Source organism: Pezoporus wallicus, unplaced genomic scaffold (assembly GCF_028554395.1).
Source record: "Pezoporus wallicus isolate ANWC-B61680 ecotype Strahan unplaced genomic scaffold, APGP_CSIRO_Pwel_v1 contig_7073, whole genome shotgun sequence".
Lineage (NCBI taxonomy): Eukaryota > Metazoa > Chordata > Aves > Psittaciformes > Psittacidae > Pezoporus > Pezoporus wallicus.
In genome coordinates this window covers 6,044,802-6,064,058 of record NW_026641326.1, presented here as the reverse complement: position 1 = coordinate 6,064,058, position 19,257 = coordinate 6,044,802, and the positions used below count along the sequence as shown (strand labels likewise).

The 19,257-nt window shown below is 46.3% G+C and overlaps 1 protein-coding gene across 2 annotated transcripts in view; it reads right to left on the bottom strand.

The window, feature by feature from the left end:
* Positions 1-1,524: 1,524 nt before the first annotated feature.
* ITPR1 (inositol 1,4,5-trisphosphate receptor type 1) overlaps positions 1,525-19,257 on the bottom strand; it is a 170,947-nt gene continuing 153,214 nt past the window's right edge. For both annotated transcript variants that reach the window (XM_057422996.1, XM_057422997.1), the window contains 3 exons: positions 18,896-19,056; positions 7,079-7,240; positions 1,525-2,934 (listed from right to left, as the gene is read on the bottom strand). In XM_057422996.1, the coding sequence (XP_057278979.1) occupies positions 2,848-2,934; positions 7,079-7,240; positions 18,896-19,056 (410 nt within the window). In that variant the 3' untranslated portion in view covers positions 1,525-2,847. The remainder of the gene's footprint in view (positions 2,935-7,078; positions 7,241-18,895; positions 19,057-19,257) is intronic.

Genomic DNA, 19,257 nt, shown 5'->3' with positions numbered 1-19,257 from the left:
TCCTTGAGATCAATGACAAGCTGCCATGAGACACCAGATCTCAGTCCAGAATGGGAAAGCCCTTACACAGCCTTAGAAGCTGCAGAGCCAAATGCTGCCAGCCTCCTTGGCCGTGGCAGGCAGAGGGGTTCAGCACATCCAGAATGAGCCAATCCAGAAAGAAAATTCCAAGTCTTGACCAAATAACGCAAGAAATAAAAAAGTGAAAGTGTGTGATGTTTATTCATGAAATTTCACTGCAATAATGAACCTCTGCAGAAATTATTGACCTGTTTGCAGGAAGACAGGAGAAGGCTTCTGCTGCTGACCAGGATCTGATACAGACTCTGCTTGTGCTAGGGAAGAAGCGTGACCGTACAAACCCTCCGCATCACGACACGACAAAGCCCCACAAGCCAACCCACCTGCCCCACGTCACAGTCCATGTCTGCAGTCAGGGCTGTGGTTGTGCTTCGCCTCAGATGCCGGTCTGCAGCTGTAGCAGAGGCAGAAAAAAGGAACTATCACTTTTTTGCATGTCCCCCCATCTCCAGGGAAGGAACCACCACATGCGAACACACCAGGTTCTACACAGCTGACTTTCGCACGGATCACTGCGCACACCGGGGTGTGTGCCTTTTGAAGCACCAGAGACTTCTGCCTTTTTAAGGTAAAGGTGAAGCAATCCTGCACATTCATACAGGTGCCCTCTCAGGCTGCGCTGCAGCCTCCCCCCCTCACCTGACTTGCTGAGGCTCCGGGAAGCCTGACAAATGTGTGTGTGTCTGCTTATCCCAGGATGGCACGAAGGGAAGGAGTGAGTCAGATACATGCCTCTGCTGCTCACAGAAAATGAAATCCTGCTCCTTCATTGCACAACCCCGATGGCAGTCGCATCCATCATGCTCCCTCTGCATACACCTTGCTGGGAGCCAGTGGCTGCGGAGGGGAGGAAGACAGATTTACCAGGGTACGTAGAGAAATTACATGCAATTAAGAAGTCACAATCCCACCAATAAATCTCTGGCTTGAAGGCTGCTGGCCAGGCTGCTCTCCCTCCCTCCCACCCCTCTCAGATGCACTCGCATTGACGTTTTGTGATGACTTGTGGCAGGGAGACGCACCCTTTTCAGACAGTTGAGTGCACTTCCCAGATTAAAGATGATTAATTGTACCAGGTAGTTCCTGCTACATCTTAATCAAATACACATCAGCAGCAGCACTCCTGTGCACAGGATACTTGGAGCTAGAGTGGTATTTTCAACTCTCACCTACTCCGGTCCAGGGATGTGAAGCCTAAAACATGAGTGGCAAGAGTCTGAAGTATCCAAAATGGAGTGATCACAAGCGAGGTTGCTGGGACATCACTGCCTCTTGCTGCTGGAGGAGTAGGGACTTGCTCTGGTATTAAAAAACCAACCCCTGCCCCTCCTGCTCTTTTGACCATCCTTACCTGCCAGGCGCAGGCAACTCTGCTTTCATGATGGCAAACAACCACACGGCACCTTGGAGGGGGATACAAACCACCAGCAGCCTCTGACCATGGAGTATTTTGCATCATTTATTTAAATACCTATATTTATGCATTTACAAATTTTCATAGCTCTGTTTGTAGCTTTTTTTTTCCTTTTTAATTTTTTTGTAGACAGTATTGCAGAGAAGTCAGCTTTTGTAAAATGAGGTCCATGTATAAAACTATGCAACAGACTGGAGAAAAAAACCACAAAACAAGTTTTCTTTCATACTCTCTAGAATCAGAAACCAAAGAAAGTGACTGAATGGAGGGAGAGAGATAGAGAGGAAGGAGTGGGACAGACCAACCTCAAACCAGTGGCTCTCTCACAAGCATTACACACGTCAGTGCTCAGCTACAATCCTAATGGGATAGGTTGTGTTTCAGTCGGTGCAATGCCTGTTTGCTAAAGCTTTAGCAGGCACATAGGTCTCTAATGAAAAAATAAAGGGAAAGGATCCTACACACTGAGAATGCAAAGCCTGGCCAGCCTCGTGATAGGTTTTAGGTGTCGTAGCACAAAACGCCCATAGGAGACTGCACCAGCTCACCAGTAGTGCATCCTCATCCCAAGCATCTTTTTGCATAAAAAGTTCCCTTTAAGAAATCTTAGCATTTAAAAAACAGGTATCTGAGCTCTTCTAGCCTCAGTATTTTGAAGAAGTCACTTGAAAAATACCTCCTGCTTTCCTCCTTTGAAAGCTTCAAAGTAACGTTTTGCTTTAATTGATACCAATTTAACAGCTCACAGATTCCCAGAGTTATCTCTGGGAGGAAGAGGCAACAAATATGGCATCGCAAGATATTTACACACATGGTACAAAAATGTCCGAGGGTATGAAAAATCACCAGTTACACAATTTTGCAGCAGCCTCATTTACACCTGTAATTTTATACCATTTATTACATTGTACTAACACACCAGATTCGAAGATGTGCACTCCCTTTAGGACATTCAGGAGTTACAAATATATTGTGATTGCATAATTCATATTGCACAATTGTATAAAAACATAAATACTAGCTATTCTATATTTTTTTTAAATACAAAATACATGTCACATAGTCAAATATTCTTTTCAAGTGCAATTCAGGTGCTCTCTTTAAGTCCTTCCAAGAAAAAGGCAATTTTGATAGTTTTGGCACAAAGTTTAACCTCCGCCCTGTGCCAACAGTTCTAATTACAATACATATGCCCCAGACTTTATATAGTAGCAGTCATATACATATAGTATAAAACAGGTTATTTACAAGATGAACTGAACGTACACAGAAGCAGCCTCAGTGGTCGGGTCTGAGCTCTGGGTTAGCATTACTCGTGCTGTTGCGAGAAGGGGTAAAGTGGCCTTTCTGACTTATGCCGGTTGCTGCAGGTTCACATTCATGGGCGGGGGGTGGCCGAGGAGACCGATGCGCTGCTTCTGCTTCCTCTGCTCCGTCATCTGGAAAATCAAAGAGTTTGCTCATTAGGTCTAGACACTTCCTGTGCTCGCCCAGGGCCTCTTGTGCTCCGTGTTCACTCTGAAACCCACTTTCTACAAGTAACACCCCTCTGTCTGCTGTGGAAGAGGCGACTGCGGTGCCGTCTCGTGCACTCACTGGGGATGCCCATCAACTTGCTGGGGTGGCTGGCTACTGTATAGCAAGAAAACGTCTCTGGACAGCAGGCAGGCAGCAGGAATTAGTGCAGAGAGCAGCTTGTGAAGCCTCCCCCATTGGAAATTCTTTGTAACCAGTCCAATGTATGAGGCAGACGAGACGCAGAGAGTGGAAAAAAGGGGCGAACCCTCAAGTGAGGCTGGGAATACCCTTGCCTTTGCTGGAATAGACTCGCGCGCTCCCGCTCTCATCAGGAGCGAGCCAGCATCCCTTCCCATCTGCCAGGAGCCAAGACGCAAGGCAGGGCTGGGAGGTTAACCACCTCACTGCCAGAGAGCTCTACCTTTGGCAGCGCTTCCCGTCAGATAAAATAACGTTTCTCCTAATTAGTGCAATCGTGACCTAAAAACGGATCATTTGTTATTACTGATAGTGAAAAACGGCCACAATCCAATTCTCCACTCTGGGGTTTTTCAACCCTTGGGAGGCTTCTGACAACTTGTGTAAGCTGACACGCCACGTAAGGAATGACTCCAGCGTGGGCAGTCTCCAGCAGCAAACAGCTGGATCACTGCACCCGTTCCCCACAGCTCCTCAGCTTCAGGGATGCTGGCATGTGGGCTGGCCTGCAGCAGCCGTGCCGAGGATGCCAGGACAGCACCTTGCCCTGGACCACTGGGGTGAGGGCAGCCCAACACTGCTCCTTGGGCACCCGGGCTCCAGAGAGAGCCCCCACATGCTCAAAGCAATGAACAAATGCACAACCACACCACTGCAAGTGATTCACAGTGGCATCAACAGAGCATGCACAAGGGGCTGTGCTCACATCCTGGTGACTCCAGCAGTATGCTCGTGCACCAGAAATCCTGTCTGACTTCCCACTAAAGTAATTTTCCATTCAGGCATAAGATAGGATTTAGAGTATTTTTCTTCATGAGAATTAACTAAGCTCCCTGCAAGGCTTTTCCTGCAACATCTACATCAGCAATCTCATTTTTTCAGCTTTTGGATATTTAATGACAAATGTCAGCTGATATAATTGCTTGTGGTAGAAACTCGAGGAGGACGGGGTAGCATGCTCACACATTCAGCTCATTTGTAACATGCACTTGGATGCATTTGGTTTCAGTGACAGGGAGAAGTCTTCCCATCTCTGCAGCAGCAGACCCCAGCGTGCTGGGCAGCCAGCGGCTGGCCTTGGGGCCTGGAGTTCATTGTAGGGAAAGGAACTGGTCAAACCAAGCAGTTCCGAGCAACCCCCAAGGGCTCCTGGGCCGAGCAGCCTTGCACACATCACTGCTTTCACTCAGGCCTGCTGTGTATAATTACACTCATTTAACCACCAGGGAAAGGACTGCAATACAGTAATTCCTCTTGAAACCATAATTAAACTCGAGTGCAGCCCAGCGCCTTGCTCATCGCCTGACCCAAGGGGAGGCAGAGCTGTTCTTTTACCTTTCTAGGAAGATGACAGCAGCCCTCAAGGACAGGTCCCACCTCCCAGTCCTCTGTACCACACTTCTGGACGCATTATTATAGGAATAATGCTGATAGGATTAAAAAATGAAACCAAGGGGCCTGAAGTTCATCTGAGTCAAGCTGGCCTCTCTGATAACCATACAACAGCACAGACACATGCTGGCTTGTTCCAAAGGTTATGGGTGAGTTGGAGTTAAGAGCAGGAACGGGTGCAGGGCATGTGCCAAGTGCACGAGCAGGACACCGGCTGTGCACGCACACGCCAGCCCCTCCAGTGAAGCCAACCTGAGCAGCAGCTCCAGCACTGAGTCACCTCAATGGCAATGGAGGCCAGGGTCCACCCAGTGCGAGGGGACTGTCCTGAGCAAGGAGCCAACGTCTAGTAGAAGCGCCTCAAGCTTACTGACATCGGAGGATGGCCCTGGAAAGGGCTTCTGGATGATTACATCTAATCCCCTGCTGTTGCAGACAATTATGCTGTAATCTTTTTGCACAGAATTGAAGTGATCAAGATTTTAATGGCTCTTGGTGCACTACTTTGTGAAAGCAGGCATGCTGGATTTCGGTTTCTAACAATTAGAGTCTCCAGAAACCTAACGAGCTTGAAAAGCAAATGAATGAGGTTTTTCCTTTTATTTAATTACAATAAAATAAATACAAATAAAAGTTCCCTGAGTTAGTTCCTTTTCCTGGAGACAGTTCTTGATTGGGAGGGGGATGTACTGGTTTTGTCACATAATTGGAGCATCCTGCAACTTTTGCAGGGCTCTCTGCAATGGTACTTAGGGGAATTCCTAAAGCTATCACAACATTAATGAAGCTGGTTTCCTCTTTTGCTTTTACAGCCAAATAGCTCTCTAAAAGCTAGGTCCTTCATTCTTATTTTCACAAGGAGTGAGAAGGGGTTTTAGCGCTTGGTCAGCCAAGAGCTGCAAGCTTCAGAAAGATACACTCTCTGATCCAGAGCTGGCTGTGGCTGATGGAAAGACTTCTGATGACTGCAGACCACTTAGAGTCAGACCCTTCAACAAGAAGATGCAAGACACATCCTCCAGGATAATTGTTTCCAGGCAAAATAGCAAAACCACTACCCAGCAAGTATTAAAGCACAGACGAAAGAGCAACTGCCTCTATCCTTCGTCCTCAAAACCAACTAGAGCAAGGGGGTCCATGGCACAGTGTCTGAAAACTAATTACAGTAAAAAGCATCAAGGTTTTCTGCTCCAAGTCCTACACGTTAATCCCTTCTTTGTGCTCCATGGGGCGTTGGGCCCAGCTCCATCAGAAATACAGAGCGTGATCGGAAGGCAGGGAGCCAGTATCTCAGTCAATATTAGCTTCCAGAGACTCATGTCTCCATGAAGATAACTGGCTTACAGAGAAACCCAGCCTACCCAGAGCAGAGGTGGGAAGCAGGAATCCGATTAGTACTGGAGAGAGCTGTGCCAACTGTGCTACAGTCGGCAGATCACATCTGAAGAGATAACGAACCAAATCTGTTGGCCATTTCTGCCCTGGGCACTTCTATCGACTGCCCCAGGATACCATCATGTGCAAGTCAGCAATTAATTTTATCCAGTGCCAATATCTCTATAAACTAAACTAATTGAACCATCTGGCTCAGGTTATTAATCCATAAAGATAAGCAGCTAGTCACTTTGCCGCCACAAACAGTTCCTGCCAGGGCAGGCAACAGCATTTTCCCTTTTACTTCCAGTTAGGCTGTAATCTGCACAGACAACAATGAAATAAAGCCCTGCTGCCTTTGTGGCTTTCACAAAGCTATCTCTGGGTTTGGGCCGGGAACAATCCCCGTGAGCCCCAAACAAGCCAAAAGTCCTCTAACTCGTGGGGCAGAAAAACTACTGCACCAATAAAATACAGCATTCATGTGTTAAGTAGCAGCAATGCATGCTGCAAGGCAAAATATCTCTGTGGGTACATCTGTCTATGCTGCTGTCTTAAGTGTGACAGCAGCCAAATTGTATCTGCATTAGCAGCACAGTGATAGCACGGAGGAGACCAGCACGAACTAACCACTTGTGTGGTTCTCCAGTTTCTCAGTGGGTTTTAAGGTCCGTGCAATAACTCAGTGCTTCTGTCAATATCACAACCTCTGACTTACAGGTCTTAGGGTTACAACCTGTCACAACATCATCATCACCACCACCACGACTACATACATACAGGCTCCCTGAACCAGCGAGGACTGATTTAAGTCAACTACAGCTTTCATTTTTGTAATGCAAGTTTTCCCTTTTTGTAGCGGCTACTTTGGACTACAGCACTTTGGTTCACACTGCAGGCAGATCAGCTGCAGTACAGGGCTTTGGAAGGGCATTGTGTTTGTTCACTTCTTTCCTAAGCATGAGCTACTTTAGAAAAGCTCTTCGTGGCTTCGCAGAAGCCATGGAGCGATAAAACACCAGTTCATACAGGAGGCCCGCAGGACCTTTGTCCTGCCAATAGCAGTGCATGGCCACACGTTCACAGCCAGCTCTCCCTTACCTGATCTTTAAGCTCCGACAGCTGGCCAGAGAGGTTGGTCACAAGCTTCATGGTGGACTCCAACTTCTCCTGCAAGTTCCTCAACTCATTCTGCTCCCCTTCCGAGTCACTGCTCACAAGCGACATGGCCCTCATCCGGGGGAACCAGTCCAGGTTTCTCTCCTGAGAATCAGACACGAGTTCACAATTAGCATTTGGAAAACGAAAACCTGCACCTGAGCAGCTGAGTGCAGACAGCTCTTCAATGCCACCCGGGGACATCCCTCACGTACACAAGCTCTGCAGTTATTTTCATTTGCATCTTACTGGAAAGTTTGCAAAATTGCCTGCTAGAGGCAATGAGGCACTTCAGATGTAACTACTGAAAATTACGGCTGCTTATTGCTGGCTTTTCCTTTCCAGCAATTCACTCTCCCCAGCCATTTCTTCTTCAGATACACTTGAGTGTAGTACATGAACACCAGACATTAAACCAGCCCAGATTTCATGTCTGGACATGCATTTTCCAGTGCTAGCAATCTGCTGCTATCTTATAGTCTTTTAATTTGTGTTTGTTGAAGATTGGGCTGGAGCACCCCCTGTATGAAGACAGGCTGAGAAAGTTGGGGCTGTTCAGCCTGGAGAAGAGAAGGCTGCGTGGAGATCTCATAGCAGCCTTCCAGTATCTGAAGGGGACCAGTAAGGATGCTGGGGAGGGACTCTTCACTAGGGACTGTAGTGACAGGAGAAGGGGTAACGGGTTAAAACTTAAACAGAGGAAGTTTAGATTGGATATAAGGAAGAAGTTCTTTACTGTAAGGGTGGTGAGGCACTGGAATGGGTTGCCCAAGGAAGTTGTGAATGCTCCATCCCTAGCGGTGTTCAAGGCCAGGTTGGACAGAGCCTTGGGTGGCATGGTTTAGTGTGAGGTGTCCCTGCCTATGGCAGGGGGGTTAGAACTTGATCATCTTAAGGTCCTTTCCAACCCAAACTATTCTGTGATTCTATGATTTTCTGCTGATAAAGCTTGTTTGCTTTTATGGTCAGACAAACTTTGGCTGTTCTTGCTAATGAAAGAAAGAAGAACATTCTACCTGGAAATACTTTCATAGTTGAAATACTTTCTTTTTAACAAAAAAAAAAAGAAAAAACATATTCTGAGTTGCTGGATCAGGCTAAATGTGGGAAAGATTAAGTTACAATGAACTGCTTATAATAGCTTTCATTCAGGCATTCAAATTCTCTTATATTCCATGTTTAAGTTGCAGTCAGGAACTTCAGTGGACACGTGCTCAGTTTTATCAATATGTACACAGAGACTCACACATACACTCATGTACATGCCAGTGATATTAAAAATAAAAGCAGGGACAGAATAGAAAGCCACAAAAGAGGAGGAGGGGTGCACACTGCATCTTAACACCTTAAATTTCAACACCGAACTGTTTCCTATCAAGTCTGGTTCTCCTCCCACACTGGAGATTCTGAAATGGAAGTCAAACAAATGCTGGATGAGATAAGGATGTGTGCACTCTCATAGGTGACACTGCAACAGCTGGTAGTATTTTAAACAAACCAGATGAAATGATAATGGGCTACTGGATTAACAGTATCCCAAACCAAAGAGGGATCAGCATCACTGATTAACAGCGACCAAAGTTTGCCCTGGCCAGGCCCTTGGCTGAGCTCTCTCACAAACCGATGGCTTATTGTTACAGCACTGCAAATTCTGGCTTTTTGCCATTTCTTGACGAAATCTCTAACCTGAACTCGCTCCCCATCTCTCCGCTCCCCTTCCATGCTCACTCATTCCCAGGAGCATCCATCCTGCTTAAATCAGGGTTGTGCACCTCTACAGAGCTACAGTCACATCCTTTCTGTAATTCAGATGAGATGTCACGACTCATCATCTTAAATGAGTTGCTTCTGATCTGCTTGGAGTTTACTATTGCTGAGATTAAAAGGCGGAAAGCAGGCCCTTTCCCATGCAGAGCACCACAGGATTCCCACATGATGCAAAACTGCCAGGAAGGTTTTTTCTCCTGATCTCTGTTTACAGGGCAGATGGTTTCTGCTAATGAAAGAAAAAATAAAAATATATGTACCAAAAAATATGCCTTTATCAAGACAAGTGCCAAAATATTTTGGACTTTAGGAAATGACAGGCCTGTAATTAAGATTTAATAAGAGTAACAGGCAACATTTCACTGCGTTCTTCCAGGCGTAGTAAAATCCTCATTAGGGAAGAGAGGGCAGGCTCTTCACTTGTGCTCAGGTCCAACACCTCCTCCCCAAAGTATTTCCCCTCGCCACCCAGGGAAAACAAACTAAACCGACTGCTATTCCCTTCCCTGCTCCTCTAGGCCAAAGACAAGGCAAATTACACGAAACTGCAATTTATATTGGCAGGTTTGCCTGGACCCTCTGGTCCATGTCCTGAGGTTTACCAGGCAGGCACAGGAGCCCTGAAGCTCCTGCCCACCTACTGCCCACTCTTTCCTTGCTGTAGAAATACTGTTGTTTTACTTGCTCCCAAAGAACTGAGCTTTCCAGTCTGCCCGGCCCGTCCTTATGAAGGATGCAGGATACAAGGGGGGAAGGACCTGGAAACACCAACCCTTCCCCACCTGCAACATTTTATTAACACATACCCCAAACATTTTCTAACATTACAATATAAGCAAATGCTGTAGCTGCTGCAGGGGCTGCAACTTGATCGTTACGGGCAGGGAAGGTGACAGGCAGTCTCGGATGGTGAAATCAAACCAGAAAGCACTAGAGCACCGACAGCTGCAGGCTCCTCAGAAGTTTCACACTAACGGGTTTTCTGAAAGCCCCAGTTCTTGAAGTCACTCAAGTATGGGAAATCTGGGCTTTCACTTGAAAAAACAACAAAACACCTCTCTGGTTCTCATAGCAATGGTGAAAGAATAAACCCCAATACACTCCGTGTGAACTCTGCAAGCTGAGGAAGCAGAACTGTAACCAAAGGAGATAAGACTCATGGCCTTCTGGGCGGTCCTCTCTCCTCCAGTGAGGACAGGACTCACTTTGGAGCCAGGTACTGCCGAGTCCTGATCCATTCTGTGCAGAAAGGCTTAGGGAAGGATTACATCACTTTACCAACCCAGGTCATTAGGCTGGACCTAATGCAGGTTTCACAGACCTACATGAAACCTGTGCTCCCATTCAGGTTTCATGTAGCTTTTTTGGCACAACTCAAGCCTGAGGTTCACATGGAAGCTTCCACCCAGCAAGAAGGGGATGTCCACCCAAACAGCCTGGGCAAATGCTTTCAGGTGAGGAGCCATGGGGACAGACAGACAGGTAAAACTGCATCGATGCAGGTAAACAGGCACCAGTGCTTGCTGACCTATGGTGGCTGTAGGAGCTCTCTGGAGAGGACAGCAGGGATGCTGCCAGCACGCAGGGGCACACCTCTTCCTCCTCTGCACATGCACTATTTCACAACCTCTCTGCTCTGGCTCTGCATGGGAAACCTTCAGCCTGTTCCTACAAACCCCCCCTAGTCACTGCAGAGAGACAATTGAGAACCTGGATGTGACCAGCCTGTGTAAATGCAGACTTCTGCCCAATTGCCCGTCCTCGGCCATGGCAGGGGATGCTGTGGGGATGTTTTCCTGTAAATAAATAAACAAGGATGCCGCAAGTGGAGCTGGTGAGAAGGGAAATAAGCAGGAATGCAGAAAGGTCAGTCACTGACAAGCCCGCTGGGCCAGTGTGCGGCAGCCAGCCCGGCTCCCAGCCCCACGCCTGCCAGCAGTGCTGCCTCTGCAGAGAGCTTCTATTCAGGGTTCAATAAAAGATTTATATCTCGATGATCTAGTTTCTGCTGAACTTTAGCTGAACACCAGGGTGCCTTTAAAGATGCAGCCTTACATCCTTCACTGGGGGTCTGGTAGTGCTTTAGAAGCGCTGAGTGAACTGTGAAGAGAAAGCTCCCCCTTGATCCCTTTCCCTGCCTGTCCCTCATCCTGCACCCTCTGCCCTCCCCGGCTGCTGGCACCTCGCATACCAATGCAGTTATGCACTGTCTGCTGTGGTGCTCCTGCAAGTGGAGGCACCGGGATCCTGGTGTGCAGTCAGCTCCCTCTTCCCGTCACAGTCGCAGCTTCCTCTGCTTCAACAGACGAAGCGAGTAAAGCCACTGACGGAAGCTGGCTAACCACAAGTGCTGGGTTTCGGGTTAGCTCTTTTTCTAGGTAAAGTTGGAAAAGTCCCTGTTGTAAAGCAAGTATCATTAAATCTCAGACATGGGGGCGACGCTGACCGTCCACAACTGGAAATTCGAAAACGAGGAAGCGGTGCTGCATGATGCAGATGCAATTCATTCTGAGAAGCGCCTGCTCCTCCCTGCTTCTGCCGAAGAGTTTATTCTAAGAAAGGTTTCTGAGGCAACCTCAGTGCGAGCTGTGCCAAGAGATGCATTAGCTCCGCTCCTCGGGCAGGAGACGGCTGCTAACGGCAGGGACCGGGGCTCATCGTCACCTCCAACCACCCCAGAGAAGCTACCACGCTCCTCTTCTGGGGCTCCATTTACTCAGCTACCCCTGAGCCTAATATTTATGGGGTGCTGAAGGGCTAAATTCAATGCTTGTCAGAATAAATCCCCATAGCCTGCCGTTGGAAGGCTGCCCAGCAGCCATCACTTAGTAGGGGAATGCGGCAGGAAATTTCAGTTTCTGTCATGTATTGTTAAAAATCATACCCATACAGCTAATAAACAGCTTTGTGAAGCGCTGTGAAAACTCATTTTTGTGTGTGTTTGTGGCGAGATTAAACTCCTCTTGGTTCTTTCTTGTGCTTCCTGGAAAAAGCCCCACGTCAGGTTCCCTCTCTATTCTGCAAAGGGCTCAGCATCACTTCTTCCACACCAAGCTGCACTTGTCCCCTCCCCATCAAAAACAGCACTCCCCTCTCTACATTAAGAGTATTTCCAAATCTTTAAGTGCACTGTCTTCAAACAACAGGCTGAAGATAGAAGGTTAATGGTATAAAAACCTCCTTTTTCACTGTTGCCACAGATTAAACACTTAAGTGTCTTTTACACTGGTGCAGAGCAGGGAACTTGGAAGACAGACACTATTCCCAAAGGTGGAAGATGGCCATGCCCCTACATAAGATGACCCTCCCATACGTCCCTGTGACAGCTCTGCTGCAGATGACTCACTTGAGCCGAGTGCTGTGTTTACCTCACCAAGCATCACCCAGCTTAGTGTGACTGAGGTGGATGGCCCTGGTGGGAACCCCTGAAGGCAATCTCCTTACTCCTACAGGAAGGACGGTGCCACCTCTCCGCAGCAACCCACTTGTGGCTGTTTGCATCTACATTTTAAACAGGACCTGTTGTACCACCATCAGTTGGGCAGGACAAAACAATTAAGCCTGCAAAGGCTGAGCTAACAGCTGCTGGTGGTGATGGCTGCAGTCACCCACCTACTCTTGCACAACGCATCCGGCACGGCCGGGCAGCCTGCAGAGCACTCTGTGGCATGGGGTCACCACGGGCTCCGGGTACCGGAGGAGGCAGCAGCGATGACGCAGGGTACAGCTGCCTCGCCTCAGCCCCAGGCCACCTCCTCGGCACACATGGTCGGCCCCACGGGGCTTTTTGCCCTGGCCAGCACTACAGACCGAGCGGTTCATTTTCCCCGGCACGTCACCCTCCATGGCTTCCAGTTGGAAAACTTCCCCTTCTCTCCCCAGCGCACAAGGTCGGTGCCCCGGGATAAGGACACAGCACCCACCCTGCAAACTGCTTTGGGATCCACCCAAATCCCAACACGTTATGCAAACAAACCATTACACAGAACTGGGCTGAAGCCTTTGCTTGTTTTCATCCACCCAGGCCCTTTTTCTGCCACACGCTCAGCCAGAGTGAAACCTTTGGCTCGTCAGTGGGCATGCTAGCCCGATATTCCCAGCACAGATGCCTGCCCAGGTGGTTTATCAGGGAAAAACAAGGACTTGGCCACTTAAGGTGAATGCCAGGACTTGGCCACTTAAGGTGAATGCCAGCAACAGGTTTTTTTCTGCAGCATGCTGCAGGGCATGACAGCTTGCACACATCCAGAGGGCAGAGCACGCTACCGCTGCGTGGGGAAGATGAGGTTGACCAACCATTTCCCCCCGTGCAGCTTCTGGTTTGCACTGTAACGCCGATTTCAAGGGTGGAACGAGTTGCTGTGCTATCTGAATGCAAAGCTCGGTACGTGTGCCTATGACACAGGATTTCCAGCAGCCAAGGGCCTTCTGCCAAACACACCTCTTGGCTCTTCTCTGCCTCTGCTATTATTTATTGTTTAGCCCTGTAATTATATTGGCTAACTCTGGTAAGGTATCTCAAGATGCAGCTTGCTGGGAAGATACCCCCAAATTAAGCACCATCAGCTCCAGTTCAGATCCTGACCTCCTCAGTCCTCTCCCGGCTTGTGCCCAGCATCAGTGTGACTGGGAGCCCTCAAACCCCAGTGTCCTCATCTATAACCCAACAGCTACACACCAATTACTTATAGAGGCCACTCTCTTCTGCATCTTAGCATTGGTTTCCTAAGCATGGATATGATGACTTTTCTGATTTGATTTTGCCTCAAAGTGTAGGATTTCCAGGCACAAATTACATACCATGTAAGTAAGTTTCTAATAATTTCTCAGACTATAATTTCAGCTGTATACACATCTTTTGCCAATGCTGGAATCATTAAGCCCCTTTTGAAAAGCTCTTGAGTTTGAAGCATCATAGCCTGCCACTCGTTATTCCTACAGGTGCTGCAGCTCAAAACCAGTGTTTGCCATCTCCCACCGAATTATATTCAGTATAGAGCCTGGGGACACAGCAACCGTCAAAGCCATCATCACGTGAGCCTCGGGCAGGTCATGAATCACACATTCCTGCTGGGTTTCAGAGCACAGTGACAATTGTGCCTGGGTGTTTAACTCCTTAGGAGAGGTTTCAAGTTGAACTTACACTTCTGGAAGAGTGTAATTTTTAAAGCCCCACACCAATGAAGCCTTGCCTTTACTTACTGGGAGGCTACATCTCGGTAGGAGTTACAGGCTACACTGGACACTCAAAACCAGTCATAAGAAGTACCTTCCTCTCATGGTGTGGCACATAGCTCAACATGGAGAGGAAAAATACCCAAGAATATATTTAAGTCTCCAGGTTTGCACAAGGAGGTTAATCTGGGCACAAAAGAAAATCTTCAGCCTTCATTTTCATTCCAAATTCCTTTAAGGATATTGGCACCATCGCTCTTCTTACAAATGGTTCATTTGCAAATGACAACACAATTCACTTGAAGGTTCAGGACTCGGTGCTCTCGATCTGGACATGTGAGCTTGGGCAACACCTCACACCTCTCTGCCTTGCTTGTGTAATAAAGGTTAATGGCATGGATCCTGCTTGGTGCACTAAAAGTCTGTGGAAACTGCAAGAGCTTGTTAGGAAGCTTTGTGCTAAGAGCTTTTCCAAACAAGCTTTTATTTTCAGCATGCACATGTGTGTGCACAGAGTCACCCACAGCCACGCAGCTCTTGCCTGCACTGCTCAAACACTGGTGTGAAGGTGTACATGCGAACCCCTGTACTGGGGTATGCAAGAGCTGTGTATGCAAATATTTGCCCATGCAAGTGGCAGCACACTGCGGCTGCATGCACAACAGCTTATGAATGCACAGGAACCCAAAGTGTATATGTGGTTTTGGATGTCTCCAGCTTCAGAGTGAGAATTTTGACATATTATAAATGCCTGCAAACAGCTGCTTGTAGCAGACCTTTGCCAACACTCAGTGACAGCTGTGCTGATGGGGCTGCTGCTAGCGAGGCTGCCACAGTTAACTGCAGGCAAATGCAGAAAACATCAGAAGGAATTCTCAAGACAGGATGGGTAGATAAGACATTTAAGGGAACTAATCTGTAGGGAGTTGCACCGAGTTCACATTAGTCATTTGGGTGTGGATGTCAGTGTCTGGCCAACACGATAAGTGGATCCCCTCCACCTCCTACACACATGGCATTATTCAGACATCACCTGATCTTCCCTAGTGACTACAAAGCCACACAGCAGCTGAACCATGTGCCTTTGTTCCTGGGAAAGGCAGGCGGCACCGGACTACCTGCTCTGCAGCACCATTAGCATACCTCCCAGATAAACACTTTTCAAAAGACATTGATCCATCTCGAAGCTGTGCTATCTTAAGTGCACATCTGCAGCGATTTAGCCAGATGAACATCAGGTCATCAGGAGGGCTTTATAAACACGAAGAATTAAAGACTATCCCTATTACCACTAGATGTTTTCTCTCATCCTACAGTACTCTCTGTGCTATTAAGCAGATAGAAGGTGGCTGCTTCATGCCAAGCTTTGTTTGCCATCTCCTGAAATCCCTGGGGTTATCAGCTTCACCAGTGCTGGTGAGGACCCGAGGACAGGGGGTGAGTCACTGCAGCAGCCCGGGTGTGTACACAAGCTCAGCTTCTACATCAAACAGAACCAGCAATTCATTTCCCCCCTTGCATCGCTCCAGCAATTCCCAGCAAAGATTCTTAAGATATCCCAAATTTTACATCATATATGACAGCAGGCACATGCTCACCTTACTGATGAAAGTGAGCATTATCCCTGTTTTATAGGGGGAAAAGCTGGTGATAAAATCCAGGCCTCCTATCAGAAGTCTGAACTTGCAGCTACACAACCACTGCAGCCTGGCTTTGCCATGCAGCTCCATGAACATAGGGAACTTGAACAAAACCAGTCTGAGATCACAAGAACCAATACACCCCTAATTTGTATCAGAAAAACATAATTACAAATCAGTACTGCTAGTAAAATCTATTAGGTTTTATTTTGTCAGATCATTTTAATTGTTATTTTGATCAGGCTTATAGTGCTCAAAGTACTTCTAAACCTTAAGCTCTGTTTCCAAGTTTAACTTCTTTCTGCATGCTGCCTTTCAACTTAATGAGCTTCTATCTATGAAGAAACACAAAATTCACTAAAGAATTGTAGCTAATAACTGATTTTCAAGGTTACAATTTCTTTTTATGCTGGGTCAGATCCCTGCAGAGTACCAGATGAATTCTATGGGTAAGACTCAGCTCTGTCATACCCAGTACAGTGGATATCCTCAAAAATTGCCTTTCTATACACAGTATTTTTAGACAAGAAAACATCAAAATTCAAGATCACTCTTAAAGCTTCTGAATATTCACTAACTGGTGTAAGTGAAGCTGTCCAGGATTCTTTTGATACCACTAGCTAAAATATCTTTAAAGCACTGTACCAGCAGCACTGGATGCACCTCACAAGCCAGCGATGGATATAATTTTGGTGTCCTAAATTTCTTTTTCTCAGTGTTCTGTAGTGTTGGACAACCCACAAATACCAACTAGCAGGGGCATTGGGTTTTTTTAAATTTACTTATTTTTTTACTATTGCCAAAGGCAGAAATCCAAGTTTTCTAAAGATATATTGTTGGGAGTCAGAGCAAAGGTGAAGCGTATCTGAGGTGTATTCTGTCATCACAATATGATTTGGAGCACATTATGCTTCCTACCCTCGACTACTAAAAATGGGTATAAATTGCAGTTGAACAATGGTACCATACAACAGCCTCTGGAAAAGACATGCCCCATCTCTGTCATTATCAAAGATGTTAGAGTGCCACCTTCAGACTGAAAATGTGGGGAGAAAATCCCTTTTACATCTAAGGGTGACACAAGAAGGCTTTCCTGGAGAACCTGGTAGCTGCAGCCATTAAACAACTGCAGATTCCCATTCACCCTCTGTACAAATCCAGACTAAACCATCCCCTCTCCAGAAGATGACTCTCAATGTTTGGAACCACTCACACATTTAGGGCTTTCCTTTTGCACTCTAGAATCATAGGATGAAGACAAAAGGCTTGAGTAAAAGATGAATCATGAACTAAGTTACTCCTAGATATACCTTAGGCAGAAAAGAGGATTTCAGACTCTTACAGAAGTATTTAAAACAGGCTTGGCAGAGAAATACATTCATGATGTTTTACACTCAGATGTTCTAGGGCACAAAAATAATGTTTTTAATATTAAAGGATGCTTCTAATTTTCAGAGTAAGCTTTGCCAGATCAGTCCTAAGGAGTATGTCAACATCTCAATGCTTACTGAGAACTCCAGTGTCAGGGCAGCAGCAGCTTGAGCTGCCCCGGTCATGCCTGTGCTGGATTGTGGCACACCACTGATGTGCAAAGCAAATTAACTTCCTATTCCGTGGCTCAGACAGTTACACCACGCTTTCAGCAGCACTGCAATGAGACCCTGCTGTCAGTGCTCGATTTAAAACTGGCTCATGAAATGCAGAAAAATCACCAACTACAAGACATGCTCCAAACCTCTACCTAGAGCATACAGTTACATAAAACTGCATCTGCATGAGACACTTGGTCTATCCATAATCTACCCATACTCCCATTCAAGGGCCAGTAATTAGCCCTTGCTGACACTTCTGTGAATGGGAATTAAAATGAAAGATCTCCAGGTTTTGTGCTTATTGCAAGCACATTCAGTGCCTAGTGTTTGGTTCTTACCCAGTTTGAACTGTTAATCTGAAATAGTTACTACATTGTTTGTAAATTGAAACTTTTATCTTTTAAACAAGTTTTAGCACAAAGTCATCTTTTAGAAGCAGAAACACTCTAAAGAGTACAGGGCTTCCCCCTGGAGTAATGCTTGCTGCCATGGGATAAATAAAGGGAGTAATATAATCAGTCAGAGCAGAAAGCAGCAGTGATGTACTGAGTTATCTCACTGTGCTAATCCTCTATCAGGTGACTGCTCACAAGATTTCTTTAAGCCCTCATTACAGAGGCAGAAATCCAGAACTAGGACATACACTTTAGTGACCCCAAAGTAACATGTTTAACCTCTAAGAGATGTTGGTGGGATTTACACATTGACTGCGCCACAACAAATTGCCCACTTAAAGGTAGGTCATACCTCCACAGCAAAAAAGAGAGAGACAAGTAAGGAAAGTATTCAGCTGTTTATTCACCTGAAGGCAAATAAAGAAATAGCTAATTCAGTGTTATAAATCAGAAACAGCTTTTGCTAACCAGCCAGAAGATACACAAATTAGTAATTGGGGTTTAGGATCTAATTCCAGGAGCTCTGAACCTGCAGCTTGGCAGAGACAAGGCTCTTAATTCTCTCATTAAAAAGCCTTACAATTGAGTAGATATTAATTTTAGGTTTTTTTACAATAATAAGCTAAAATCATATGACAACAAATCCTACCAGTCAGTCAAACATACTTATGCTGGGGCAGGTTTTAACCTGTTATATTTCAGACACTTCCACCAGCTTGAAAGTGTTCTCCCTTAAACACTGGTTTTGAAAACAGCTTCTCTTCACCTGATTTAAAACCACAGAGGCATCCTAGCTGTCCCTGCTCACTGCCACCCACTTCAGCACACACACACGGGAGAGTTGGGGACGCTGAGAAGCTGCAGGTACGCAGCCACAGACCCCTGTGTGACTGCAGTGCTGCAGCTCACGTCAGCTCCCACAAGTGCCCCACTGCGCCGCCTGCAGCAGGTTGCAGTGTGCTGCCAGCAATGCAGCGTCTCTTATCGAGTTACCCTGCCAAGTACAGCTTTAGTACGTCTTTAGAAGATGCTTCTAAAAGGAAAGGCATTGGATTAAGCTTATTATTGTAGAAAAAGTCTAAGTATTTTCTTACAAAATAAATAAAATACAGGGTATTACATTTACCAAATGTGCCAGTAGATTGGTCTAATCTAGAGGGGAAAAAACCCAGAACAAAACTCCAAACTCACCTTGATCATTTCTGCCACGTAACTTTCTGGTCCTGTATATTCTGTAGAATCTTTTACTTTCACTAGCACAATAAAGCATAAATAATGCCACATATTGTGCTCTTCTTTAATGTGCTCTTCAAATGTGACTGTCTTGTTATCAAACTTATCTCTTTCCAAACCTACAAGAGTGACACATATATAACTCTTAGTATTTACAAACTGGTACTAAGGAAACGAGCTGTAAGGACAAAACTTGTTTCTACAGTCTGCTGCACTTCAAAGTCACAATCATTCTTAAATGAACACTGAATAATAGCGACAAACTCTCTAACAAATGCCCCCAGTGTAGCAAGAAGAGAAAAGAAGTATAACTACTGCTC